Source organism: Puma concolor, chromosome E1 (assembly GCF_028749965.1).
Source record: "Puma concolor isolate L17-30 chromosome E1, mPumCon1.1.hap2, whole genome shotgun sequence".
NCBI lineage: Eukaryota > Metazoa > Chordata > Mammalia > Carnivora > Felidae > Puma > Puma concolor.
This window is the reverse complement of record NC_141680.1, coordinates 32261724-32289663: the sequence shown is the minus strand read 5'-3', so window position 1 is coordinate 32289663 and position 27940 is coordinate 32261724. Positions and strand designations below refer to the sequence as shown.

At 43.5% G+C, this 27940-nt stretch overlaps 1 protein-coding gene across 3 annotated transcripts; it reads left to right on the top strand.

Moving 5' to 3' along the window:
- The first annotated feature begins 707 nt into the window (after positions 1-707).
- PCTP (phosphatidylcholine transfer protein) lies at positions 708-27940 on the top strand. Of its 3 annotated transcripts, XM_086686909.1 has the most exons (7): positions 850-988; positions 7060-7181; positions 18513-18630; positions 21194-21273; positions 24434-24605; positions 25478-25545; positions 26680-27940. In XM_086686909.1, exons 3-7 carry the CDS (start codon positions 18588-18590, stop codon positions 26743-26745), a joined length of 429 nt encoding a protein of 142 aa, XP_086543035.1. In that variant the 5' UTR covers positions 850-988; positions 7060-7181; positions 18513-18587; the 3' UTR covers positions 26746-27940. The 3 variants fall into 3 exon arrangements, with proteins under 3 accessions (XP_086543034.1, XP_025771668.1, XP_086543035.1); XM_086686908.1 differs by lacking the exon at positions 7060-7181 and having other exon boundaries at positions 708-988; positions 18516-18630; XM_025915883.2 differs by lacking the exon at positions 7060-7181 and having other exon boundaries at positions 713-988.

Genomic DNA, 27940 nt, shown 5'->3' with positions numbered 1-27940 from the left:
GGTGAATCCCATGCACCCTTTCTTGGCATAATGTTTTTTTTTTTTTTTTAATTTTTTTTTTTCAACGCTTATTTATTTTTGGGACAGAGAGAGACAGAGCATGAACGGGGGAGGGGCAGAGAGAGAGGGAGACACAGAATGGAAAACAGGCTCCAGGCTCTGAGCCATCAGCCCAGAGCCTGACGTGGGGCTCGAACTCCCGGACCGCGAGATCGTGACCTGGCTGAAGTCGGACGCTTAACCGACTGCGCCACCCAGGCTCCCCTTGGCATAATGTTTTTAAATGCATAACAGAAGGAATAGAAATGACATTGGAACAGTATTCAGTTCTAGCATCTGATCCCGGAGATTTTCAAGCATTTCTGCTCTGTCCCTCTCACCTCCCAAGTGTACCAGTCCCCTCAGAGACTTTCCCTGCCTTCTTCAGAGAAGGTAAAGGAGGGACACCCAAGCAGGTTTTAGGAGGTACGGGGTGGGGAGGAGGATGAGATGGGCTAAGGAGCGGTTTCTGAGATGGCGTTAGTTTCTTCCTTTTCCCTTCCGTCTACAAGCCTCCTCACTCCCCTAGCCCCTGCATCTTGCCCGAGATCAAGTCCAGTGCTTCTCTGGCTTTACTTCTCTTCCATCTTCAAGATCTCAGGCCCAGCCCCGCCCACCTCCCTAAGCCCGCCCCTCCGTGGCCACGCCCCCTAGGCTCCTCCCTCCCCATAAATTCCTCCAGCGCCCTATCGCGCCTCTGGTCCCTGCCAATCACGCTGGACCACCCTCTCGGCCCGCCCCAGAGCGCACACCCGGCGGGTCCGCGGCTTCGCCCGGGAGGCGGAGAAGCTGGGGCTGCCAAAAGATGGAGTGTGGTGCGGCCGGCGGCTTCTCCGAGGAGCAGTTCCGGGAGGCCTGCGCGGAGATCCAGCAGCGTGCGCCGGCAGGGGCCAACTGGGAGCTGCTGGTGGAGACCCTGGGCTTCAGCATCTACGGGCTGCTGGACCAGGTAGCGGCCGGCCAGCTGGAGGATCCCAGGCAGTCGCTTGTCAGGGCCAACCTCCCCAGGGGAAGCGCGGGGCAGCGGCCTAGGAAGTCAGGGCCGGAGTTGGTCACGCGGAGCAGGGAGGAGCGAGCGCAGGGGCAGTGCTGGCAACTGACTTTGCCCCTGCAGTTGGGAGGTCATCCGAATTCAGCCTAAGTCTGAGGCCCAGGGCGGTAGTGGTTTGTTGGAAGCTAATGATAGGGTTAAAATGCAGGACTGCAGAGTCTGAGCCCCATGCACTTGGCTGCAAGGGACGTGGATCCTCCTCCCGGGTGGGTGCTACTGATGTGTGTATGTTGGTGGGGTGGAGGGAACCTTAGGGTTTGCATACAGGTGGAAAGGAGACCAGACTTTTCAGAAACTGACTGGATGTGCAGGGTGATAGTGTGTGTGCAGAGCAGTGTGGCTGAGAAGGGAGCTAATATCATCTCAGTCATTTTAGTCATTTCATTTCGCAGCTGCCCCTTTCTTGTAAGGGGCACTTAAGAATTTAGTCTGAAGCTTTAGGGAGAAGATTAACTTAAAGGGTAGGAGGAATAGAGTTGGTTATTAAGCAATTCTCCAGGCACTCCCGGAGGCCTTTGGAATCAGGTAGCTTTTCCAGGTGGAACGATTGCGTTGTACCTGAGACCTTTCATCAGTTACAGTGAGTGATAGTAGCTGAAGGCACATGGGATAATAAATCACTTTTAGGCAAGTGAAGTGAAATCAAGGTTTACTGGCAGAGAACCAGAGTAGTATAGAGTAGGGAGGCACTCTGAACGTGTGTGTAGCAGGGCCACGGGGTGTGACAAAATGAACAAGAAGCTCACAGTCCAGCGCAGGTGGAATTAATTTCTGAGTGTAATTTCATTAGGTGCCTTGGTGCCAAAGTGGACATGTTTTCAGACAAAATCTTTTATTCTTCTGACCATTCCATTTTCCTTACCAGCCATATCCAGGCATTTGCCAAGTTTTGTCAATTCAGCTGCTCAGACAAGCCTGATATCTGGCCCCCTTCCTTTCCCTTTTCATTCCTTTGTGGTTGGCACTTTGGATGGTACCTTTCACCTAGAGTTGCAGAAGACTTCTGGCCTTCCTCCTTCCTCTCTGATCCCTTCCATCCTACACATTACAGCCTGATCAGGCACCTGAAGGAGAGGCTGTGGTCTTACCACTCCCCTTTCAGTGGCACTGTTGATTCCAGAATTAATACTATTATAATAGCTCACAGACTGCATGCTGTCTTATGTTCCACGCACTGTTTAAGTGCTTCACAGGTATTGACTTACTGAATCCTCATGTCAGTCTTAATGTAAGGCACTGTAATTATCACCTTTTTACCTATATGGAAATGAATGTGTGCAAAGGTTAAGGTGATTGCTCAAGGTCTGAACTGGGATCAGAACTCACCTGTCTACTTCCAGACCTGTGCCATGAGCAGGCTCCTGCATTGCCTCTCTGAGAGAAGTCAAATGCTTCTGGGTAGACTGTACAGATCTTTCTCAACTTATGATGGGTTTACATCCTGATAAACCCATCATAAGCTGAAAATATCATAAGCTGAAAATGCATTTAATACACCTCACCTACTGAGCATCACAGTTAGCCTAGCTGATCTTAACTGTGCTCAGAATGCTGTCATTAGCCTATTGTTGGGCAAAATCATCTAACACAAGGCCTATTTTATACTAAAGTGTTGAATATCATGTAATTTTTTGAAGAGTGTACTGAAAGTGAAAACAGGATGATTGTATGGGGTGCAGAATAGTTGTAAGTGTAGTGGTTCACTGCCCCTGCCCAGCATCAGAAGGTACTATATCACGTATCACTAGCCCAGGGAAAGATAACAATTCAAAATTCAAAGTACTGTTTCTACTGAATGCATATTGCTCTTGTGCGTTTGTAAAGTCAAAAATTATAAGTTATCCTGTCAAGTTGTTGACTGTATTGAATTGCATTAAGGCTTTTTATTTTATCCTGTTTCTTTTTATTTTTTAATGTTTATTTATTTTATTATTATTATTTTTTTTAATTTTTTTTTTTTTTTACATTTATTCATTTTTGAGACAGAGAGAGACGGAGCATGAATGGGGGAAGGTCAGAGAGAGAGAGAGGGAGACACAGAATCTGAAACAGGCTCCAGGCTCTAGGCTCTGAGCTGTCAGTACAGAGCCTGACACGGGACTTGAACTCACTGACTGCAAGATCATGACCTGAGTCAAAGTCATCCACTTAACTGACTGAGCCACGCAGGTGCCCCAATGTTTGTTTATTTTTGAGACAGAGAGAGAGAGAGAGAGAGAGAGAGAGAGAGAGAGAGAAAGAGAGAGACTGAGTGGGGAGGGGCAGAGAGAGAAGGAGACACAGAATCCTAAACAGGCTCTAGGCTCTGGGCTGTTAGCACAGAGCTTGACTAGGGGCTCGAATTCAGGATTGTGTAATCATGACCTGAGCCGACGATCAACAGACTGAGCCACTCAGACGCCCCTCATACTTCCTGTTTGTTAATACCATCTAAAGATTTCCACTCTATTGAGATGAGTGAACTAGTTTGGTCCCAACTTACATTTCCAGCTTTATCTCCCATGACTCATCTGCACACCCCTTGTCCTCCAGCCAGCCCAGAGCACTCTACCCTTTACTCCAGTGAGCCAGTGCTTTCTTGCTTTTGTGCTTGTAAGCTGAGACAGTGCCTGGCTTTCTATTGTGTCTTGTTTCCATTGTGTATTGTTACATCGCAGGGCCTGCCTCCCTCCTGTGGGGAGGACATGAGTGGTATTCAGAATAGTTCCTATCCCTACTAACAATACCGTATGTCTTATTTCAACCTGTTGAGGGAAAAGGGCAGTCATGGTACACTGATGTAAATTACAGGTGTTCCCAGGTAACTTCTTTAAGTTTAAAGGGCATGGGATTCCAGTAGGTGTGCCCTGAGCCTCAGCAGCTAGGACAGAGGGCCATTGCTCCATGGCCACTTTGTTCTCCATCTGTATTAACAAATGTCAGGAGGCCCTACTGAGTTAGGGTATAAGCCCTTTCCTAGAACCCTTCCTGGGTTCTAGCATTTTCCAGCATTATTTGCTGCCTGGCCCACTTTGCTAAAGCCTCATTTTCTTTCCAGTTTGACTCCATGTTTTGCCTTCTTCCCGGAAGAGAATTCCCTCTAATTTCCAGTTAGTAAATCTTTCCATCCGAATACCATACCTTATCAAAAGTGAATTCACTTGTCCCACATTCTGCATAGACCTGCACCTATCTGCCCCAAAGCCCTTTTCTGTCTTGTGGGCCAGTGGTGTTTAATCCACCCTGCATGTTACCATTATGTGTCTTTTCTTCCACCAACCCAAACCATTTTACACACATGAGTGTATATGGCCTTGGGTCCTCAGGTCCCCAACTGGGGGCTCAGACCAGAAGACCTTGGTCCTTCTGTTAGTCTTCATCTTGATTAATCTACTTGACTATTGCTGCAGGTGAATCCAGGTGAGGTTAGGTATTTCAGTCTTTGCTTTCTGGCTTTTTAAATTCCAACAACTGGGGTAAACAGAGTGGACTTGTTTGGAGCCCTTTAATGTTGAAGGGCCAACAGGGGGTACGACTGGTCCATCTACCTTTAGGTAGTGCTACTTTTGCCTCAACCCCATCAACATTTGCTTCATTCATCCTGTTTCTTAATAACCATCTAAAGATTTCCACTCTATTGAGATGAGTGCTCTGATTCTCCCCTCTCTTTCCCCATTTTCTTGTTAGTCTAATTTTTCTTGGCATCTTTAAGACCCATATAAGGGATACTGAGATAGGTAATCTGGTAAGTCTTCTTGGATTGCTCGAATTTTGCAGCAGTAAGGTTACACATAGTACCCATGCAAAGGGGACCTCCTCTATCAAAGTATTTACCATGATTTGGCTAAAAAGCATATTTAATAGATGAATATCTCCATCATGATAAAGCCAGTCCAACATGACTTGCATATAAAGCATATTAGTGGCCTCATGGGGTGGGGTAGGGAAAAGCAGGTAACACTAGGAATTTTTATGATAGGAAGAATCGGGCAGCCACCCTTCTCAGTGTAAACAGATTTTGCAGTGGCTTTTATCCATTCCACCAGGTTGACTGTTCCCTTGGGAACAACCTACTATGTATCTGGATCATGTATAGACATTTATGTTAATCCACCATGAACTGTGACGATGATCTATTATTGCATGTTTTGAAAAGACTGAAGTGTAGGGGCATTTTAGTTATCTGGTGTAAAAACTAAATTATATTAAATTTAAAAAAAGGTTGTAGCTTTTTCTGTTTATGTTTTTTATTTATTTTTGAGAGAGAGAGAGAGAGAGAGAGCGAGAGTGCACAAGCAGGGGAGGGACAGAGAGAGAGGGAGACACAGAATCTGAAGACAGGCTCCAGGCTCTGAGTAGCTGTCAGCACAGAGCCCGACGCGGGGCTTGACCTCACGAACCGCGAGATCATGCCCTGAGTCGAAGTTGGAAGCTTAATTGACTGAGCCACCCAGGCGCCCCATAGATGGTCACTTTTGATATACAGTATTTTGATACTTTTTCATTTTCTCTTTTTCTATTAAATCACAGGTTTTTGACTTTGAAAGTTTCTTTGAAACCATTCTGTTCAATGCCATCATCTTTTTCATTCACTTCTTTTTTCTACTTCCTTTGCCTTTTGTTTCCTTCCTCTCTTCTCTTTTTTCCTCCCCAGGTTGTAATGTCAATAACTTACCATTACATAGTGATTTAATTTACAAAATGCTGTCACGTGTAAGTTGCCTTTATCCCTGTAAACAAATCTGGAAGATAGGTAGGGACAGGCCTATTTTCCTATTTTACAGATGGAAATAATACCCAGTTGTTAAGTGAGCCACACAGGACCTAATTACTAGTAACTAGACATGAACCAGCCTACTTTGATAAGCTTAGCACCAAATATACAGCTTGCTTCAAGGCAAGAATTACTTTCTCTTTCTGGAGGATAAGCAAAACTAGCCCCGAACTGCCACATGGTATCATGGGAAGAACATGGGTTTTAGCGGCAGACAATCCTAGGTTAAAATCTCCATTCTGCCCACTGTCATTCATTTTTTTTTCATTCAGAGAAGATTCATCAAAGTGCCTCCCATGTGCTATTGCCCTCACAGGCACTGGGGATAAACAATGAATGGGAAGATGTGCCACTGTTCCAATGAATGAGTTCTTGAACAATGAATGACATTCACTGATGAGAATAAACCCGTATCATGTAATGATACATTAGGTGAAAAATGCTATGAAGACAGTAAAGTGGGGTAAAGGGGTAGAGAGATGGTATCACAGTGGTGGCCAGGGATGATGTGATGTGTTTTAGATGAGGGAATCTGGAGAACCCTTCTGCCGAGGTAACATTTGAGTGGGGACAGAAATGAAGCGAGAGATTGCATCATGCAAATATCTGGAGGAGAAATGTACCAGAGAGTGTTTTTCAAAGCGCAAGCACATTAGGATCACCCTGGGAGCTATTAAGACATGACCAAGCCCTACTCTAGAATCCTGGAATTAATTGATCTGGGGTGTGGCCTAGGAAGTCCTTTGAAAAACTCCCCTTTCGTTACAGGGGTTGATCATTCTGTTGTCTCTACTTTTGTGTATGTTTGAAATGCTTCATAATAAGCTGGTTTGTTGTTGTTTTTCTTTTCAATGTTAAAACTTCCCAGGAGATTCAAATGAACTTGCTGGGTTTTAAATCACTGTAGTAGGGGGAACACTGAGTGCTAAGTTCCTGAGTCAGGCTAAGCTTGCCTTGTTTTCCAGGAAGAGCCAAAAGGATACAGGACTGGGGTGAATCTATGGTTGGAGAGTAGCCAGGGGCCAGGCCCCACTTACTAGCTGGGTGATGTTATTCAGTTATCTTTTCATTTTGAAATCCCAGCTTCCTCATTTTCAAAACAAGGATAATATTTACCTTTCAGAATTACTGACCTCTCAACAGTCATCAAATGAAATGGTATATGGCACAATGGTATTTCTTTTTTTTCTTCTTTTTGTGTTTTATTTCTAACCAGTTGCCAAGTGATGCTGAAGCTACCAGTCCAGGGACTATACCCTGAGTACCACCAATGTATGGGAACCATCTAGAATGGTGCTGGGGGGTGGAGAGTCCTAGAGAAGCAGTGGAAACTGAAAGGTAAGAGGGAGAAAGAATATCTTAAGACAAAAGCAACACCATTTGAAGACTCACTCTCCTGATTTTTAAGTTAGTGGCCACCTGGGGGAGTGAATGTTGACTTCTGAGCTGTGCCAAGAAGTCTCCCTGGTAGAGAAGGGCCACAGGTCACTTACAAAAGCGTTCCCAGTGATCTGCAGTCAGGTCTCCTTGGAGCTCTGGGCCACATCACCATGCCAGTTGACACTGTGACATGCCTACAGAGAGTGTGAAATCAGCAGGCAGAGCTTTGCACCCTCAATTTAGACCAAGTAAGTAGTGGTCTGAGCTGATGGGGTTAATGGCTTGACTTCTTAACGTTTTTAAATCTGAATGTCTGGCGCTGTGAGAAGGGACTGCCTGCAGTGTGCCTTTGTCCTTTAATGGGCCTTCTAATCAAGAAGTTTGCTCAGGAGCTGACGGCTCTTTTCCAGGGACTGTTCTTTTCTATGCTGTGTACCTACTAAAATACAAAAAGCCTGGCATTCCTAGGAAAATGGTGTTTAGCCAGGCTGGGCTAAGGGAAAGTTTGGCCTTTAGGTGAGAAGCACAGATTTAAAACTCCCACAAGAACAGGTTTACTTCAATGGCTGAGAAGTTTCCACTAGCACCCCACAGATGAGATCATAATCGTCAGGAGTGTCTTCACTTCCAGATTACAGGACTGTTCTGCCCCCTTCTCTCACCCTTTTACCTCTCTGCTAAGGGAGGAGTAGCTACCGGCATGAGTGACCTAATGATTATTGGACCTGGGACACTTATGGAGCCACATTTTACTAGTGGGCAGGGCCACCATGTCTGAATGAGGAGCACCCATGTGTGGCATTCTTCTACCTGCCACAGACTGAGGCCAGCTCTTGTGCTCTCTTGCTCATGCTCTCTCTCTCTCTCTCTCTGTCTCTCTCTCTTTCCCTTTTTCCATATTTCTGAGCAAGCAGGTGGATGGATATATCAGAGCCTCAGGTCTTCCCCTCCTCACCTCTCTCTCCTGATGAGCATGTGGTGTGAGACTGTGTGAGAATGCTGGTCCCAAGGTTTAAGTTAAGGGGACTGAGAGGAGAGGGCTGAGTAGGACCTCCCACTCCTGTCTTGCTATAAGCCAGGCTTCATACCCTCACCCTGTCTTTCACCAAATTCCTCCATGGGGATCACAGGAGGTGACTATTAATAAAGCAAAACTCTGATTTTCATTGGGCCTTCGGGACTCTGAGAGCAGAAGTGACTTGTCAGCAAAGATTTGGACATTCTGGATCCTTGGACACAATACCATACCAATTGAAGCAGGGGCTGAATTGGAGCAGTGTCAAGTGCAATATGGTTCTTGCTGGGTCTTCCAACCTGCTGTTGACATCAGAGTCACCACCTATGGGTGGAAGGAGAATTCTAGGGGGCCCTTCAGTGGGAATAGTCTGTTACTTCACAAGCTCACAGTCCCTGGACATACTTTTGTGAGGCTATTTTATCCATCAGGGAAATTATGTAAATGAATGTATTCATGTAAGAAAGGGAGCATCCATGCAAATACGAACCTTTGAATTTTAGTCTGGGACTTTTAATGTGTTTCGTGTTTTAGTGGGGGAGAGAGGGAGAGAGAGAGAGAGAGAGAGAGAGAGAGAGAGAGAGAGAGAGAGAGAGAGAAAATATGAATGAGCCAGGGAGAGAGGCATAGCGGGAGACAGAGACAGAATCCTAAGCAGGCTGCATACTCAGTGCAGAGACCCATGCTGGGCTTGATCTCATGACCCTGGGATAATGACCTGAGGTAAAATCAAGAGGTGCCCCTTTAATGTGTTTTTACGACCCAGAAAAGCTTAGATGGGGTGCCTGGGTGGCTCAATCGGTTAAGTGTCTGGCTTTGGCTCAGGTTATCATCTCACAGTTTGTGAGTTTGAGCCCCACATTGGGCTCTCCGCTCTCACTGCACAGCCTGCTTCGGATCTTGTCTCTCTCTCTGTCCCTTCCCAGCTCTCTCTCTCTCCCTCTCTGTCAAAAGTAAATAAACACTAAAAAATTAAAAAAAAAAAAAAGACCCAGAAAAACTTAGAGATAGACTTAACCACCTTATTTTGCCATTTAGTTTAGGATAGATACTTCTCCATAGCTACCTTTGGGTGAATGAAAACTCCAAAATATTTGTTCATGTGCTCGTTCAAGCAGTCTTTAGGACCTATTGTGTGCCTGGCATATGCTAAATCCCGGTGATACCTGATGAATAAGACAAAAGTTCATACCTTCAAGAAGCTTTAAGACAATAAAACAAACACTTTATATGTTATATAGATCTCAGTTTCTGACCTTTATCGTTTTTTTTTTTTTCTCTCTTGGAACATCTTTTAACATTTCTTCCAGAGTAGGTCTGCTGCTGCTGAATTCCTGCAGTTTTTATTTGTTTGAAAAACTTTTTATTTCTCCTTCACTTATTTATTTTGAGAGAGAACAAGGGTGAGCAGGGGAGGGGCAGAGACAGAGGGAGAGAGAGAATCAGAGCATTGTCAGCACAGAGCCCAACATGGGGCTCAATCTCACGAACCAAGAGATCATGACCTGAGCTGAAACCAAGAGTATGTCGCTTAACTGACTGAGCCACTCAGGAGCCCCTCTCCTTCACTTTTGAAGGACAGTTTCACTGGATATAGCATTCTAGGTTGGTGGATTTTCTCTTTTAATACACTATATATTTTATTCCACTCTCGTTTTACATGGATGGTTTCTGACAAGATGTCTGGTGTAACCTGCGTCTATGTTCCTCTATAGGTCAAGATTTTCTTTTTCTTTTCTGAATTTAAATAGGATATATTTTGCTAACTAACTTGGATGTAAATTAAAAATAAGTTAATTAAAAAAAAATAGGGTATATTTAAGTTTTTTTTTTTTTTTTGTATTTGTATTTGTCCCGCATGGCGTGCTCAAGATGGGCAGATTTACTTTGAAGGGTGGTCTGAGCCTGCACAGTAAACACCCATGTGATTCAAAATAAAACCTAAATATGACTACGACACAAAGTTTCCTCTCTGACATGTGTAATTGCAGTACGACTCATTGGCAGTTCAGAGTTTTCCGGAGTTGTATGTTTTGGAAGTGGTGGTAGCAATGGTCTCGAGCAGGGATCACCAGACTTTTCCTCTAAAGGGCCAGTGAGTAAATATTGGAGGCTTTGTGGGCCAAGAGGCAAAATGGAAGATATTATGTAGGTGCTTATATAACCACCTAGAAATGCAGAAACAATCCTTAGCTTGTGGACGGTTCAAAAATAACCAACAGGACAGATTTGGCATCACCTGGCTAAAATATGTTTCTGACGCCTGATTGCTCTGTCATTTTAGGATTTATGAGCCTGAGACTCTAGCTGGGTTCTCAGTTTCCTCATCTGTAAAGTGAAAATAATTCCTGTTCTGCCAAATTTGTATGGGGATCCAATGAGAAGATACATTTTGAAACACACAGTAAATTAAATGGTTTTTGTTGTGAGCCATAGCTAAGTGTATACGTCCTACCCAATATACTCCCCAGAGGCCTGGTTTATACCTGTTGTCCTGGTGATATTTTTACCACATCCCTTTCACTCTCAAAAGTATGCTGGTTGGAATGATAAATAATACGGTCATCCTCGCTATAACTATATGCACTTCAACAGCTTTCTTATTTATCCAATGGTATGTTTGGAGAGGTCAGTGACAATCCAGAGGCAGTATCACAGACCATGACCTCAGCTGTCCGATCACTGGCTGCAAGGCCAGGTTCTATGGTCATTATTTGAGTGACTTTAGGTGAGTTTCACAGACTTTTTTTTTTTTTTTTTACAGCTCTAATGAGGTATCATTTGTATACCATAAAATTTACTCAGTTTAAGTGTACAGTTCAATGAATTTTTGTAAATTTATGGAGTTATGCAGCCTTCATCACAGTCTAATTTTAGAACATTTGTGATATCCCCAAAAGACACTTCTTGTGGTTGTTATCATTCCCAGTCCAGACAGCCACCAATCTGCTTCCTGTCTCTGTAGACTTGCCTTTTCCAGAAATTTCTCCGAACTCCTTTAGCCTCAGTTTCCTTGTCTGAAAAATGGGTTTCCCAATGAGCCACACTTCATATTACCATTGTGTGGATTAAGTGAGATAATCCGATATCAGTCCAGTGTCCGGTATTCAGTAAGCACTCAGTGAATGTTAGCCATCATTATTATCTTACCTAGTGATGTGCAATCCTTAGGGATTAAACCTGCCATGTTTTCGTAGAGAGATCTAAAATATTAAACCAGATTTACGCAACTGCCTTTTTTTTTTTTTAAATGTTTTTATTTGTTTTTCAAGGGGAGAGAGAGACAGAGCATGAGTGGGGGAGGAGCAGAGAAAGTAGGAGACACAGAATCTGAAGCAGGATCCAGGCTCTGAGCTGTCAGCGCAGAGCCCAATGCGGGGCTTGAACGCACAAACTGTGAGATCATGACCTGAGCCGAAGTCAGACGCTTAACTGACTGAGCCACCCAGGCGCCCCACAACTGCCTTTTTTTTTTATCTTGATACACCCTTCCAAGTGGCAGCTGTAGCTTGATTCCTGTCATTAGAATTGATGCTCTTTGGTGAAAAATGCTTACTTTTCGTAACTTCAGAGCCTGTTTACTTGCCACAGAGTGGCTGGAGTTGGTCAGCTTCCACAGTCAAAGTTGAGATCTTGTCCCCTCCTGAGGGATGGGAATGAGCTCTTCTTTGAGAGGTTAAGAAAATTCAGCACACACTCAGAGGTGCATTTTCAGGATTAGACAAATGTGATTTATCAAGACTGTTCACAGTCAGTGAGGTCAATGCAGATGAACATCATAATTTTTTTTTTTTTTAAATTTTTTTTTTTCAACGTTTATTTATTTTTGGGACAGAGAGAGACAGAGCATGAACGGGGGAGGGGCAGACAGAGAGGGAGACACAGAATTGGAAACAGGCTCCAGGCTCTGAGCCATCAGCCCAGAGCCTGACGCGGGGCTCGAACCCACGGACCGCGAGATCGTGACCTGGCTGAAGTAGGACGCTTAACCGACTGCGCCACCCAGGCGCCCCTTTTTTTTTTTTTTTTTTTTTTGAACATCATAATTTACAGAGATGGGGTGACACCTTTCTGGATCAGGTGGGGGAGAGGTAAAGGAGGTCTAACAGATTAGTCCTCTGAGGGAGCTGCAAATGTCAAATGCAAACATTGTGACATTTTGGCATTTCTCATATGTAAACACATGAGCTCTTACAGAATTTACCCTGCTCAGGACAAATAAGTGTGCTGTTGGCAGTAGTGTTTCTCAAAATATGTTAACCTTATAAGTGCAGTTGAAAATAAAATGTCCAGTTCTTTTATGCATTTGAATCAGCACTAAGAAATATAACAATCTGATGTTTAGACAAGTGCCCCAGAATAACAGAGTATTTTAAAAATTACTGATTAGTGAGATCAGTAGCAAATCGCCAAACCCTGTCCCCACACCTCCACCATTTCTTCATTTATAAAGTGGAGATAATAATATGCTTACCTCACGGGATTATTTTATGTATTAATCACCAAGCACAGTGCCTGGCTTCATACTCCATAGATGTTAGTTTCTCTAAAAAATGTGCATTATGTTACAGTTCTGAATCCTCAATTATTTAATATGGAAAAGGGGATCATTGTACCCACCTTATGAATGACAATGACATCTAATATCTGCTAAGTACTTATGTGTGAGGCACAATGGTAAGAATTTTAGATGGATTAGCTCACAATCCTCATAATCATCCCCTTAAGTACAAATTCATTAGACCCACTTTGCAGCTGAGGAAAGCAAGGCTAGTGGGTAGAAGAGCTTTGACCCTACTGGGTTGTGACTCTGAGCCCATGCGGTAACCACCATGGGGTATTTTCTGGTTTTTGAGATGACTCTGGAATAATACACGTAAAGATAGCAAAGCACTAGTCCGTTGAAAGTTCTATTATTCATCCTTTCCCATTCCTGCCTTTCTCCTGCTCTGGATCTGAATCTCTACAGAAGAGGCATCTAAAAAATATTCCTCTGGCTGCTTGGAGGCCTGTTAGACAAACACACCAGGCTTAAGGCCTCAGGGGAGCATCTCAGTGGGCAGTCCATTCTGGGTGGTCCAGGGAAGGAGCAAGAGCACTGGCTTGGGGACCAGAAGGAACAGGTTCCCGTCCAGGCTTTGCAACCAACAGCTTCATCAGTGGGACCCTTGGCAAGTCACTGATCTCTTTTACGTAAAGGTCTAAGGCCCCTTCTGGCTCTAAGATGCTATGTGATGGGTCTTCTTTATCTTAATCATTAGATTGTGGTTTGGAGCAATGGTTTGAAGGAAATGTGCAGACAGTAGGGCTAAACAGGAGACACTGAAGGAAGTAGAAGGGCCCATGTCACCTTCTTTCTGGCTGTCCCAAGTACTAGCTGTGGGACTCAAGCAAGTAATTTAGCCTGTCTGAGATAATTTCTTCACATAAAGATGGAGATAACACTAACATCCCCATCTCTATCACAGAGCTCTGTTAAAGATTACATGAGGTAATGAATATAAAACTGAAAACTGAACAATTACTAGTATTAGTAAAATAATTTATAGCAGGTCAAAGTGACCAGAAAACTTCAAATACAGAATGCATGGCTATTGCATGACTACTGACATCACCAGGGGGAAGTATGTTCTAAGCTCAAAAGCCAAGAATATGTGTATGCCCGATTTCTTCCCAGGGCCAAGGATACAGCAGGTCCTAGCAAGTTTGTAATTTTATAATAAAATTTATGTTAATTTTTTGTAATTATACTTTTTTCTGACCTAGTGGAAGTAGGTGGCACTTTCTATAACAGTGTGTGGAGTTTCAGATGTGCAAAATTAAATATACTTAATGTTGATTAACACTGGCCATGATCTCTTCCCTCTCTTCCTTGACAATGCATTGTAGCAATGCTTATGTACTTCTGTACCGTTTTAATGGATTTATACATAATAGTTTTTCCTTGTAAATGCATCTAAGTCTTATTAGCACTATTCTGGCCATCTGCTTTTCTACTTTAGAGTAATAATGCCAAGTAAAAACAAACCTGGACTCACAAGGAGAGACTTTTATCCAAAAGGATTATTGCAAAGTGGGGAGAGAGATTATTGTAATAGGGAGAACGCTTTGACCATAAGATCTGTGAATGTCTCAAGAATGAGGCAAAAAGAGTTTTTCTTTTATAGAGATGAGTAAACAAGGTGAGAAACCAGTGTGAGGAAGTGAGATAAAAGGTGGCATGCCTGGATAGTAGATCAGAGAATATTTTGCCCTGAGGCTAATCTGTTCTCAGGAGGGGCTGTATGCTGGCTCAGCCTGAGGGTGGGCCAACATTTAGGGGAAGAATGAGAGAAACTTAACCAGTCTGGTTCACAAGCATTTTGTTCTGATTGGATCAGTGGGGACAAGCAGTTCAGCTAATCATTTATGAGGCAATGCAAGGGAATTCAGAGCGTCTGTGTCTGGCCTTGTCACAGGTAAACAAGGGCAGCATCTGGGAGTCTTATCTAAGTCCTATGGGGAATGATGGTTCTTTGCAACAAGCTCTTTTCTGGAACACAAAGGAGAGGGGAGTTTCTTAACCTTCACTGTTCCCCCAAATCACAGGACTCCTGTAAAATTCATTGTTGGAAAGGATCATTTTTATCAATTAAGATTGCTTTTAGCTGCAAGTAACAGGAAACTGTACAAACAGTGACTCAAAGAGGGGTTTATTTTTCTCATTTAACAAGTAGAGCAGGGGTCAGTAGTTGATGGCACTGGTTTAGCTGATCAATGATGCCAGTAAAACAAGGAGTCTTTTTAGTCTTCCTCCTCATGTTTGGTACCTCTTCATTACAAAATAGCTGCTGTAGCTCCAAATAGCCATAGTCAAACCAGTGTAGGAGACCGGCAAAGTCATTAGTTGTGTACATTGCCACAGAGGTTCTCTTAGCAAGAAAGAAGGCACTCTGTGCTACGGTAAATCTTCTGTTTCTTCTGGTCACTGTATTCTACACAAGGTATTTACTGATTCCCTACCACCGAATAATTTTTTTTCAATTTTATTCATACATGGAGAATTAGAAAAATATACACCAAGTTTTACAGCGTGATAAATAAATGGAGACATTCTTACAAATGATTTTCTGGAGGAGCTTCAGGAAAGCCAAGAATCTCTTGAGTAAACTTATTTGGAATCATTTATTGAATCATCTACTGAATCTTACACATAATGCAGAAAGTTTATATTTCTAATTTTAAGGAGATCTTACACATCAGTAATAAAAACTTTGCCCAAATCAAGCCAAGCTTTATTCCCTTTCCTATCAAACTATTTGCACAAACAATGGTACCCAATCCTGATGAGATGTTCCTGTGCTATTGGCAAGACTATACATTGGTATAAATTCTTAAAGCCTTATAAAAAGCATGAAGAACCTTAAACTTATAAAAAAAAAGCATATAGAACCTTTACTAAAATCTATCTCTAAGGAAGCTTTCCTAATGAAAAAAATTAGAATTATGGACCAAGTTGGTCCATCTGAAATAATAATTATTCCAGCAATATTTATATTTGTAAAAATATTAGAAATGAAGGACTGGATGAGAATAACTAAATTAGGTCTGATCTCTCCATAGAGAATACAAGTTGTTTAAACCATATTATTCCGATATTGTAACATATAGAAGTATTTATGTACTTAAAAGAAATATGTCAAATATTACCAATAGATCTTTGTGGATTATGGGGTTACATGTCATTTATATTTTCCTTATTCAGTTTTTTGCATTTTCCAATTTTCCTATAATGAATATTATTTATACAGTTATAAAAAATTCACTTTATTTTTTAAAGGAAAGTAAAATCATGTGTATGTTTGCAGAGATCCTTGTCAGAAAGAAATAATAGGTGAAAAGGTGCATTGATCCAAGAATTTTGGTGGGCTGTTTGTTACTTGAAAAGAACATTTTATTGATAGACAAGGGAAGTGTTACCAAGCATTTTGTTCCTCTGGAGTCCTGGCATGTCTCAGTTCTGCCACGAAGGGAGTGTTTAAAGGAAGTTGTAACAATAGTTCGTTCTTCTGTATTCACGTAAATCACATCGTTTTATTTTTCTCTTTCTAAGAGGGCTTTCTGTTTTTCTTTTCTGTGATATGTATAGGACTGAGGTCACTAAGGACAGTAACTAAATTCAGAAGGGGAAGGGAACCAGTGTAAGGAAACAGTTTGTCTTAAAGTATCCAGATAACCAAAGTTAACTCATGTAAGCTGAGATCATTATCTCAATGCATAATTATCCCTTTTGCTCAGTATGTACAGAAAATGGGGCCCCAGCACTCCTGAACAGGGAACTGTCTCTCTTCCAGAGATGATTAATAAATGTATGAGTATGTATAAACCCTCACTGTCTTCCCATCTGTGTGAGGGGAGGGCACAGGAGGGAGGAGGAGGTGTTTCTCCTGATGTTTGTCTTTCTTTTGGGGTATACAAACTAGCAGATCTAAATACCTCGCGTGCTGTGCTCACAGCATGTGAGGTGTTTAGATCTGCTAGTTTGTCATTTGCTGGTTGGAAACCTTTGGTATAAAGTCACATACTTTTAGAGCTGGAAGAACTTTATGAATTCCATTTCAATTGCATCTTCCATTTCTTACCAGTTAATTTAACAGATAGATGAGATTCTTAAACTAGGATATGTTTTGCCCTGGGTTATGCCCCCTGAGCCAGGAAGCCCTTGTAGCCTCAAGATCTCTACAAAGCTTCACCATGTTTACCTCTTGAATTCACATGTTCGATTAGTCAATAACATTGAGCCAATAACATTGCTTTAGCACATGGAAGAACGTGTCATTCTAAAAGCATCATTTTTGTTTTATTTGTTTGCTTTTGCATGGAAGTTAATCTAAAAGCCTTTGGTTTAATCTTAACAGTAAAGCCTTTAGGCAAGGGGAGGGTCAGGAATTGTTAGTTGCCATTGTAGGGAAAGTGAAATGCATAACATGGCCAACTCTAGCCCCAGAACCCTCACCGAGGAGGATATGGTCTCGCATGAAGGAAAAAAAAGGCCACAGGTGGGGGGAGGGGGGGAGAGGGACTCTCATCCTTTGGAATCTAGAAATGGTCTCTATCTTTTTTTTTAATAAAGAGGACTAATGTGATTTGAAGCTGATGTTTTATACACAAGTTCTTTACATAAAAAGGAAGTTGTTGACAAATTCTTTCTTGGCATTGATAAAAACAATGTGTTAGGTTTCATTATGCCCCATGGATATCTAAAATAGTAACCTGTCCCCTGAGCATTAGCTGCCTATATGACACTCCCACTTGGATGTTTAATAAGCATCTTAGACTCAAAAGTAGAATTCTTGATATCCCCATAGCTCACATATCACCTCTTCCCAAGTGTTCTCTATCTTAGAGCATGGATCTCTCATTTACCTAGTTGTTCAAGCAGAGGTTCTAAGTAATTCTTTACTTTCTCTTCTCCACAGGCAATCTGTCAGCACTTCTTGCTAACATTACTTCTAAATATAACTCTAAATCACTGACTTCTCTCAATCACTGTTGTCACCTCCTTGTTTAAATCACCATCATCTCTTATCTGGACCATTGCACTGGTCTTCAAACCATCTCCTTGCTCCCTTATGATCTATTTTCTACCAAGCATCAAGGATCATCTTTTTATTTAGTGTTCCTCTGTTTAAAGTCACTCATTGGTTTTCCTTAGTAATTAGAACAAAATCTATCCCATCACCCTGGTTTACAAAGCCCTGTGGAGTCTGGACACCACTGTCTCTCTGACCTCAGCTCCTACCACCTTCCCAATCCACAGTTCTCTGGATCTTATGACTTCCTGTTTTTTGAGCATGAAGGTTCATAAATGTGAAGGTCTTCCCTATACCAGGAATGGGTTTTCCTTATCTTCCCATGGCTGGTTCCATCTAATATTTAGAATAAGATGTTCTGATAAAGGTTATCCCTCATAGAGGTCTTTCCTGATTACTTGATTACGTAGGACACCCCTTGCCCCCAAAACAGGCACCACTGATGACATAACTTTCCTTATATACTATTCAAATTACCTAGATAGCATTTATAGCCACCGCCACCACCACCACCAATGTCTACAATAAATGTATGATCCACTAGAGCAGGGGCCTCATCTGCTTTTTCATTATTGTATTACCAAGACCACAGAGGAGGTACTCAATAATTGGTGTTGTATGAACATCTGCTTTTCATATGCTGTGTCATCCGGCTGTCTATTTGGAAATCAATAGATTGTTTTGCCTGTTCTGTTTTTACAGCAGACGGGACTTTATGAGTATAAAGTCTTTGGTGTTCTGGACGACTGCCCTCCGGCTTTACTCGCAGATGTCTACATGGACTTAGACTACAGAAAACAGTGGGACCAATATGTTAAAGGTGAATAGCATCTATTATGAAGAAAAAAAAATCTAGAAAGTAGAATCTATTGTTACTTATTCCAGCTAGTAGAAAGCAACAGGTTCAATTTCTACTATGTTTTATTTTTAATTTTGGCATGAAAGTCTTAAGTGTTGGGCTGAAACGTGATTCCTTTGTGATTCCTTTGTGATTCCTTGCATTCCCTTAGCTGCTACTCTCCAGTTTGCTCTGGGGCCTCCTTTGTTCTCACTGTAAGTTCAACATCATCTCACATATCTTGGTAGTCATAGGCAGCTTCTTGGAGGAGGTGGTGTCCAAGCTTTGTTTTGGAAGTTGAATCAAAGTTTTATCAACAAGAAGAATGCATATAGGTGAGAGGGTGAGAAGGTGAGGGGATGGGGGACTTGAGGCCATCTGAGGCCCAGGGAACAGCATGAATAAAGGGAGGAAGGCATGAAACAGCATGGTATGTTCAAAAACTGTGAGCAGTTTGGTTTTATTATGTTATTGGGGTAGCAGAATGTAGAGCTAAGGCAGGAGGAAGGTCCAGAGCTCCAAGGCTCCAGTTCTTAGATTTTGCCCTGAAAGTCAAGGAGGAGGGGAAGGGTGATGCCCTGAAGGAGAATGCCACCTGTGAAAGGCATTAAATAGGGGTTCCTCCTGTCACTTAAAGGTGGGAGTGGCCTCTGCCAAATCAGTCACAGTGGAAGAGAACTGCAGAACTAGCCAAGGTGCATGTAAACTCTGAAAGACCTTTGCTATAGTCAGGACTTTTGGCTGCAAGCAACAAAAAGTTAACAAATGCCAGTGTAAGAAATGGAAAAGAGTTTATTGGTTTCATGGCATTGAAAAGTCCAGGGGTATCTGACTTCTAGGACAGCTGCATCTAATGCTTAAATAACTTCTCCATCTCGACTCAGTTTTCTTCTGAGTTGACCTAATTCTTAGGCAGATTCTTATGTCATGGCAAAGATGGCCACCAGAAGATCCAGGCTTATAGTCTAACCATATAAATAATAACCCCACAGGAACAGGAAGGAGCATTCCACTTTCCTGCTCACGGCAGCCAGAGCCCCAGAATTTGCTCTCATGGCCTCCTGTGGATGTTTGTCATGGTTGTGGTCTCCTAGTGTTTTCCAGTACCCTTTCTATCTAGGAAGAACTGTGATACTTGTCCATTCAAGGGAGAAGCCAGATGTTCTCTGTCCCAGTCTCCTCAGGGGTGTAATATAGATGTTGCCAGTAAGACACACATGCAGCTTCAATGTGAGAGAGAACTGCAGCATGCAAAATCAATTTTCTGGTGATGGTCAGGGCTAAGGTGTCTGACACTGGGAGAAACAGTTGCAGAGCCTCTGATGTTTGGTACTTGGCATCAGCCATTCACACTATGGTGTCTAGTCCGGTAGCAGCAGTAGTTTGGCTTCTCTGGAACAATCCTGAGGTTCTAAGCCCAGCTCTGGTCCTTCTAGATATTCTGTGAGCTACCTGAGGGCCTTTACTAAACCACAAGGTAAGACCCTGGCCAGATGCACCATCCCTGAATGAATCACTGTGGCCACATCTTGCTCATTTTCCCAGCCCTGAAATTAATGCTGAGTCAGCCCTGCTTAAACCGCATAGTCAAGGAGGGGAAGGGTGAAGGAGAATGGAGATCACTGGTTCAAGAAGGGGGAGGTGATGCTGAGTATGCAAAGGTCACAGATGTCTACTTCTTCCCTTCCTCTCAAGGGCTGTCTTTAGTCTCTTGTGGCACCAATGGGCAAGCTCTTTAATCCATGGTCTTCTAATAGATTTTCCTACCAAAGCTGAATTAAAGAATACTTTTCCCCCATCAGCATCTCCTTAAGGGTCTGTCATGGTTACTTCAGCAGCCTTGGCTTGCCTCCTTCTTTAAATAAATGCTTAGTATGAAGGCATACTGCACAGCTTGAGGTCAGAGGGTGTACATGCCATTGAATTCTTTTGCTCTCTCCAGCCAAGTTAGCTGCTATTTGCACACTATAGAACGATGAAATATTAAGGGAATCTGGTCATTGCAGTCATGGTAGTGTGTAAAGAAACAGGGGAGAGAAGCAAGACACTTAGGGTTAGCCACAGCTATGCCACTTCCTAGCTGTTTAGGAAGGACACTGCCCTGGCTAGAACCTTCATTTCCCAGTTGAACGCACTAGACTGGGTGACTCAGTTCAGGGCTAGCTGTAATAGGTCAAGAAATCTAGAGAGAAATCAAAAGCAAAACTACTGGTACTCTAGTGACATCTGCTGGTTGCCCTGATTTTAAAACCTGAACGTTTATTTTTGGGTGCCTGATTTTGTTCCATTGCATTGTATTTGAGAATCTTGCATGTGCTATACAATGGACACGTTTTGTTATTTTATTTTTACTGTGTTTTAATGTCTACTAGACTCTGCTCTTGGGCAACAAGCTTTTAGCATTAATGAATCTTATTTCTCCTAGAATTCTGTGCCTTATGAGTTAGTGGTTTATCATTACCCTCAGAGATCATCATACCTAGGCTTCTTGTTAAATGAAGCCCAGAAAGCTTCCAGATACATTAACTTCTTTTGTTCTCCTTAGAACTCTATGAAAAGGAATGCAATGGAGAAACCGTGGTCTACTGGGAAGTGAAGTACCCTTTTCCCATGTCCAACCGAGACGTATCCTTTCTCAAGGCACATCACTACTTGACTTCCTAAGTGTTTCTGTGCCCCTTGGCTATTGCCCAGTGGTGTCATGCCCATGGCAATGTGGACAGCGTTGTCCTTTGATTCTTGCAGAAACATCTGCTGAAGCTGTTGCTTCTTGTGTGGCTTTTGGAGACCTCAGAGTGTGATTTCTGGGCCTGACCATGTGGAGCGTCTATGATTGTGGTCACTGGAGGGCAGCTTAGACTTTCCTGAAAAGTTTTCTAAGGCTTGAATTTGTTGGCTCCAGAAATGGGGACCTGGAGAGAAGTTCTTCTAGTGTTTACAAATTCCCTCAATCTAGAGGTGGAAGTGAGCACCCAGGGAGGTAAAGTGACAGAGGCATACATACAGAGTGGGGACTGCAACTCACACCCTCACTTTTCCAGCCCTCCCCATCTCCTCTCCAGTTTGAGTGACCCCACAGCGATCCCTCCTTGACTGCTGGCTCTGGGTACTGGGGATATGTTTCTTCCCCAGTTTCCTCATTTATCATTAAAGCAGTTGAATGGAACGTGGGGAGTTTTAGCTAACAGTACAAGGTTCTAGGAGGCCCTCTCAGGACAAGCCTCCTATGGGGGATGGAATTTCAAGGACAGGCAGGGTGGGGGCAGGATGACTGAGGGGTGAGGTTTCCACTCCTTCACTGTCCTCTTCAATCACAGCAGTCAAGTGTTTTACACACTGAATTTCCATAGAAGATCCTTTCAGCAAAGGGTCTTGCGGATTAAAAAAAGTTTGGAGAGCCACTGAATTTCTAGCTCTGACATTATACAAGTTTGTATGTTCTTAAATAATTATTCACAAGAAAGAGAAGGAGCATGCGGGTGTGTTTTATAGAAATTGTGTGTGTGTGTGTGTGTGTGTGTGTGTGTGTGTGTGTGTTTGCGTCTAAGTGTATGTGTTTACCTTGGCTCCAACCAGATTATAAAATCCTTAGGGGTTTATTTCTTTTTTTTTTTTTTTTTTTTTTAATGTTTGTTTATTTTTGAGACAGAGAGAGATAGAGCATGAATGGGGGAGGGTCAGAGAGAGAGACACAGAATCCGAAACAGGCTCCAGGCTCTGAGCTGTCAGCACAGAGCCCGACGCGGGGCTCGAACCCACGAACTGCGAGATCGTGACCTGAGCTGAGGTCGGACGCTTAGCCGACTGAGCCACCCAGGCGCCCCTTAAGGGTTTATGTCTTGCCCGCATACTGCTAGGTAGTTGGTACACACATGGTACATATTTCAACAGATCGTGGATTACTTCTTAGGTTTTATGTGGTTACCTCTGATCCTACCAACAACTGTGCAAAGTGAGTTCCATCATCCTCATGTTGTAGTCAAGGGAACTGATGCAAAGAGAAGTCAGAACTTTGCTGTGGTTTACACAACTAGTGGGTGGCAGAGGCAGGTTCTGGTCCCAGGTGCAGCTCTTTCCAGAGATGGTGACCTTGACCAGGGCATGAGTCCATCTCTCTGACCTCACTGTGACACTGCTGGGTAGGTCTTAGGAGTGGACACTTGGGGCTACTTGAAGTTCTATTTAATTGGCTTTCCAGGCCCCACAGTCCCACAGTGAGTTTCTCATATGCACATATGTCTCTCCACTAAGGGTTAAATTTTTGAGAACAGAGAATAGCGCAGTGGAAAAGAACATTCATTTTGAGCCAGAGATCCCAGACTGAATGTGAGCTTATTCCCTGATTTGTTGTGTGATTTTGGAAAAGTCCCTTCGCTTCTCTGGACCTCAGTGACCTGGTGGTTCTCTCTTCATAGGCTCTATGGAAGGCCCAGCAACCTCCCAACCCTTTGAAGACCTTTGCCAAGTCTTAATAGATCAGCTGATTTTTCCTCAATGGAGTGTCAGGTGATATCTGTCACATGAGCTGAGCAAGTTTTGGGAGAGAGTAGGACAATCTTGGCTGTGAGGAAAGAGGCCTGGGGGAGGAAAGCCAGAGCCAAAGCAAATTCATTTCTCCCCCAAGACATTTAAGAACTTTACTCGTCAGTCCACAGAGAGCGGGGGCAACATCCCATCCTGCAGGCTGAGTGAGGGCTGGGACCACTGTGGGTGCCGCAGAGACTCTGAGGTGGCATGGGGCTATGGTTGTTGCTGTTATAGTAAGTATAATTGTGTTACACTTAGGGTGATTTTTTTTTTTTAATTGTTTAGTCTTTGAATTCCTTCTAGTGCAAAACCTAAAATTCTATTGAGGCCTGTCTAGCTATGAAAGTCTAACTACGTTTGGGGGCCAGATCTGGGCTTGCATTCAGGTTCCAGTTGAGCTATGGGTCTTTGGCAAGTTTCTTTACTTTTCTGAGCCTCAGTTTTATCATCAGTAGGATGGGGATACTTACACCGAACTCACAGGGACCATTTCAGGATCAAAACTGGTGCTACATGTAAAGCACATAGTAATGTCTGAATAAATGGTAACTCTCACTGCTTCTTAGGATTAAATTATCTTCTCTAGAATAGTGCCATAGACATAGTGAGTGTTCTACAAGTGTTTATTGAGATGAAATGGCTTTGTTATTTTTGGTGAATCAATGTTGACCCAGAGAGGACATCTACCTACTAAACATTCAGGTGCTTAGGTTTCTTCCTATGACCAGCAGGTGTAAGTAACATTGCTTGGCCATCCTCTGTGCATAGAAGTCAGCAACTAGAGCTTTGGAGGAGGGAAGGACAAAGTTTATGGGGTGCCTGTTCTGCCCTGGTTTCTCCAGTGCCCCCACCAAGCATGCCTGCTGAGCAGTGTAACCCCCTTTCCCTACAGAGGGAAACTTAGCCTCAGAAACAGGGAGTAACTAATGCAGAATCACACCACTGATGAGTGATCAAACCTCTGATACCTCACAGTGCCTTCTTAGAGAAAGGAGGAGGGGTTTCTCTATATAATTAAAAGCATCAAGGACTCGTTCACAGGTAGGTAAGGCATGCTGTCAGATGAGAACATCAGACAGTATGGGACACCATCTTACAGTGCAGGTAGAGAGACAGGGCAAGAAGTGAAGTAACAGTATAAGGGAACAAATGCCAGGTGAGAGGAACAGAGTCCTCTCCCTTTGCCTCTGGCTTGTGGGGTTTCCTTCTGCCCATCTGTAAGGCTGGCATTGATATCATGCCTTGACTGGCACTACAGTACATCTACATCCGGCAGCGGCAAGAGCTGGACGTGGAAGGGCGGAAGATCCATGTGGTCCTGGCCCAGAGCACTTCTGTGCCGCAGTTTGCCGAGAGGCCTGGTGTGATCCGGGTAAATCAGTACAAGCAGAGCCTCGCAATCGAGAGTGATGGCAAGAAGGGAAGCAAAGGTAAGGCCGGGGTGCATGTTGGTGCACTGACCAGGGCCACCTGTATCAAGGCCATGCTGATTGTGAGGCACGTAAAATTCATGGTGCTTATTCCCCGAGTTCAGAGGATGGGCACGTGTAGAAGACAACACCTGGAGAGAGACTCCATTCTCCCCCAGAAACTTGAGTGCGTGGGGGACATTTAGATCTGACTCAGCCCATTCTTTACTGACTCTTGCACTGTCCGGATGAAATTAGAGCCAGAAGGTTTAGAAACTCTCACTTTAGATTGGTCCTCGGGATACATACATTGGGCCTGAGCGTGGGCAAGAAGGCTGGCAGCACTGTCTCTGAGGACGCAGCTCCTGCCCAGCAGAAACCCAGAGACTCAGGACTTGCCTCTCTGGAGTTCCAGCCCACGTGGAGAAAAGCTGTGAGCAAAGTAGGCATACGCAGCCGCCTACAGTACTGGAACAAGTGTGGCCTTGCATGTGAGGCAAAATCTGAAGCTTAGTTCTGACGCTTTTCAGATGTCACCTTGGACATACCACCTAACTTCTCTGAGCCTCCATGTTATCATTTATAAGCTCGGGTTTGTTCTTACCGACCCAATTGTACCATGAAGGTAATAAAGAGAGAAGTAATTAAATGAGATACTATATCCAGGTGTATAGAACATTGCCAGGTGTTTAATGAGTAGCAGCAAAATGTGCCTGTGACTGTGATTTAAAAATGTTTACATATAAATATTCTGGGAGACAGGGAAGAGAAGTCCTCCTGAATCCTGTGCTCCCTCCCTTCTTTCTGAATCTAAAAGGGGAAGGTTGGCAGGGTTTGTTTTTGTCTTTGTAACATTTTTCCTCCTCCTGAATTGTCTTTTCTTTCTCCTCTAGTTTTCATGTATTACTTCGATAACCCTGGTGGCCAGATTCCGTCCTGGCTCATTAACTGGGTCGCCAAGGTGAGATCCCAGGAGGCAGGAGGGGGAAGTGTCTTTGACAAATGTTGACTTAGTCCAAGGGGCTGTCAGGCTGAAGAGACATCCTATCTCAGGCCTAATGAGGCTCTTTTATGAAGCAGCTTGGTTGAGTGACTACAGTTAGGACTGAGGTTGCCAACACCCAGGATGTGGAGGCTGGGACAAAAGACAAAGAATCCTTAGCTGGAATGTCAGACCCTCCCTGCCGGCAACACCCTGCTGGGATCACTGTCTGGATCCTCCTGACAATAGCCTGCTCATTATAGAGAAAATGGGGCCTTTAGACCCTGCCCTCCTTATGGAGGAGTCTGGAAGGCTAACCTGGCTCCAGAGACAACCAGATGTGTCCAAGCCTGGAAGCCCCCAGTTTTGTTACTGATGTTGTGTTGTGTTTTGTTTCCCTGTAAGGAGAGGGAACTGCTGTGGTACTGGATCACTGCAGACTGCCTAGGGACCTGGCTTGATGAGAATCATTCAGCCTGCTTTGGAGACCCTACTTCCTGGTGGGAGGGCTCAGCACATTCCCTGGAGAGTGAAAAGCGCACAGGCTTTGAGTCAAATACATGTGATTTTGAATCCTGGTCCTGCTTCTGTCTGTGTAATCTAGGGAAGCCATCAATTTCTTCCCTTTTAAAAATGGAGATGGATACTACCGACCCTGTAGAGTAGTAGTAAATAAAGCAGTGTCTGGGGAAAATCTTGTACGAAGTTCGGCACTGACTAAATAATAAAATAGCCTAACCCTTTGCCCCCACAGCCTCACCATTTTCTAATTCTGTAAAAGAAGTCCTTTCTCTGATTTCTGTGGAAGAATCCCACAACCCAACCCAATCCCATTTCCTATGTTTTTTCTCTCCAAAAAATGGTGTGTCAGAAACATCTTAGCTTTTTACTAGTGAAAGCCAAGGCATACAACAGTGTCCCCTGTTGTCTAGTCTCGCCTGTGCCTTGGGTCTTCTGTCATTATCTGTAGTGACGTTCTGTTGAAATTGGACAGGGGACCTACTGTCATATTTATTATTCTCAAGGCATCTTTGTTTACCTTTGCCACATCCCAAAGAATCAGGAGTAATGTCTGTGAAGACACAGAAGTGACAAGTGTTCTTTCCTTTGCAGAATGGCGTCCCTAACTTCTTGAAGGACATGGCAAAAGCCTGTCAGAATTACCTCAAGAAAACCTAAGAAAGGGAACGAATGGTGTGTCCATGGAACGATGTCTCTGCAAGTGCCACAAGCCCACTGATGCTCAGCTTTTCTTTCACTATTCTATCTTCGGAGGCCTGCACACTGTCCCACACATCGTCCCCAAGTGTGTTTGCCTGATGCCTGGCTTCCTTTCCCACTCTCCCCACCCCGGGACTGGCTGCCTTCTTCCACTAATGAATGTGGGTCAGATTAGGGAAACTTTTGCTTGTTTATTTTTAAAAAGGGAAGTCCTCAATAGGGGACACAATCATTCCATTGTGCCATCTTAGGGGGATGGGTGGGTGGAGGAACAACAAATGCAAGGGCAACCAATCCTGGCAAGCTGGCTCCTTCCCAGAATGTGACTTCTTGCAACCCAGGAGGGGCTGCTGGGATGCCATCCCCTTCAGACTGGACTCTTGGTGCATCAGACTGGAAGACACGTGCTGATGTCCATTTGCCTGATGCTTTGGTGTGTTGATTTGGCTGGGGTCTGAGGTGATGATCCAGTAAGTCTTTCCACCATTTGTACTTGTAGAAGATCCTGAGCTGTTTTGATTTCAAACCATGTTGAAACACATGGCAGGCCTGATTACACACTTAATGTGATAGCCATGTTTTCTTATCATCTATGTCTGGGATTCTCCTTCCCACAAGCCACTGGAGAGAGGCTGACCATACCTCACTAGCTCTGCATTTTATCAGAAACTGAGGCATCATGATGGCTCTCTGGCAGTTTGCAAAAGTCAAAATACTGTGCGCACAGCTGTGACAAAGTGTCTTTATAGGCAATAAAATGAATTTCCCTTCTAGAATGTTTGGAGATTCTGAAGGGATAAGAGTTCACAACCAGGGAAATATTAATTAGTGGATTGGATGACTCTACAACTTTTTTCTCAGGAATTCTACCTAAGATGTCTGCCTCTTCTACCGCTAAAAGACGTCCAGTTTCCTGTTTTCTCCTGAATTTTGGTAGAGCAAGATATTCTGTGGCTCAAGGCATAGCCTTAATGATCTCAGGGAAAAATTGTAACCACTGTGTGTGATGGCACTGAACCCTGATTAGGGGTCATAGACATTTAGGATGTAAAGCCAGAAGCAAAGGATTTATTAAAATGTGATACCTCAGACTATATGTTTTCTCTCTGGGAAGAAAACAGATTGAATACCAATAAATACAACGTGACATAAA

Excerpts from the sequence above, each read along its gene's own strand:
- PCTP (XM_025915883.2), top strand. The coding sequence starts at position 845 with ATGGAGTGTGGTGCGGCCGGCGGCTTCTCCGAGGAGCAGTTCCGGGAG. Across the intron at positions 21,274-24,433 it reads TTCCCATGTCCAACCGAGAC|TACATCTACATCCGGCAGCG; the intron begins GTATCCTTTCTC and ends CTGGCACTACAG. Across the intron at positions 25,546-26,679 it reads TCATTAACTGGGTCGCCAAG|AATGGCGTCCCTAACTTCTT; the intron begins GTGAGATCCCAG and ends TTTCCTTTGCAG.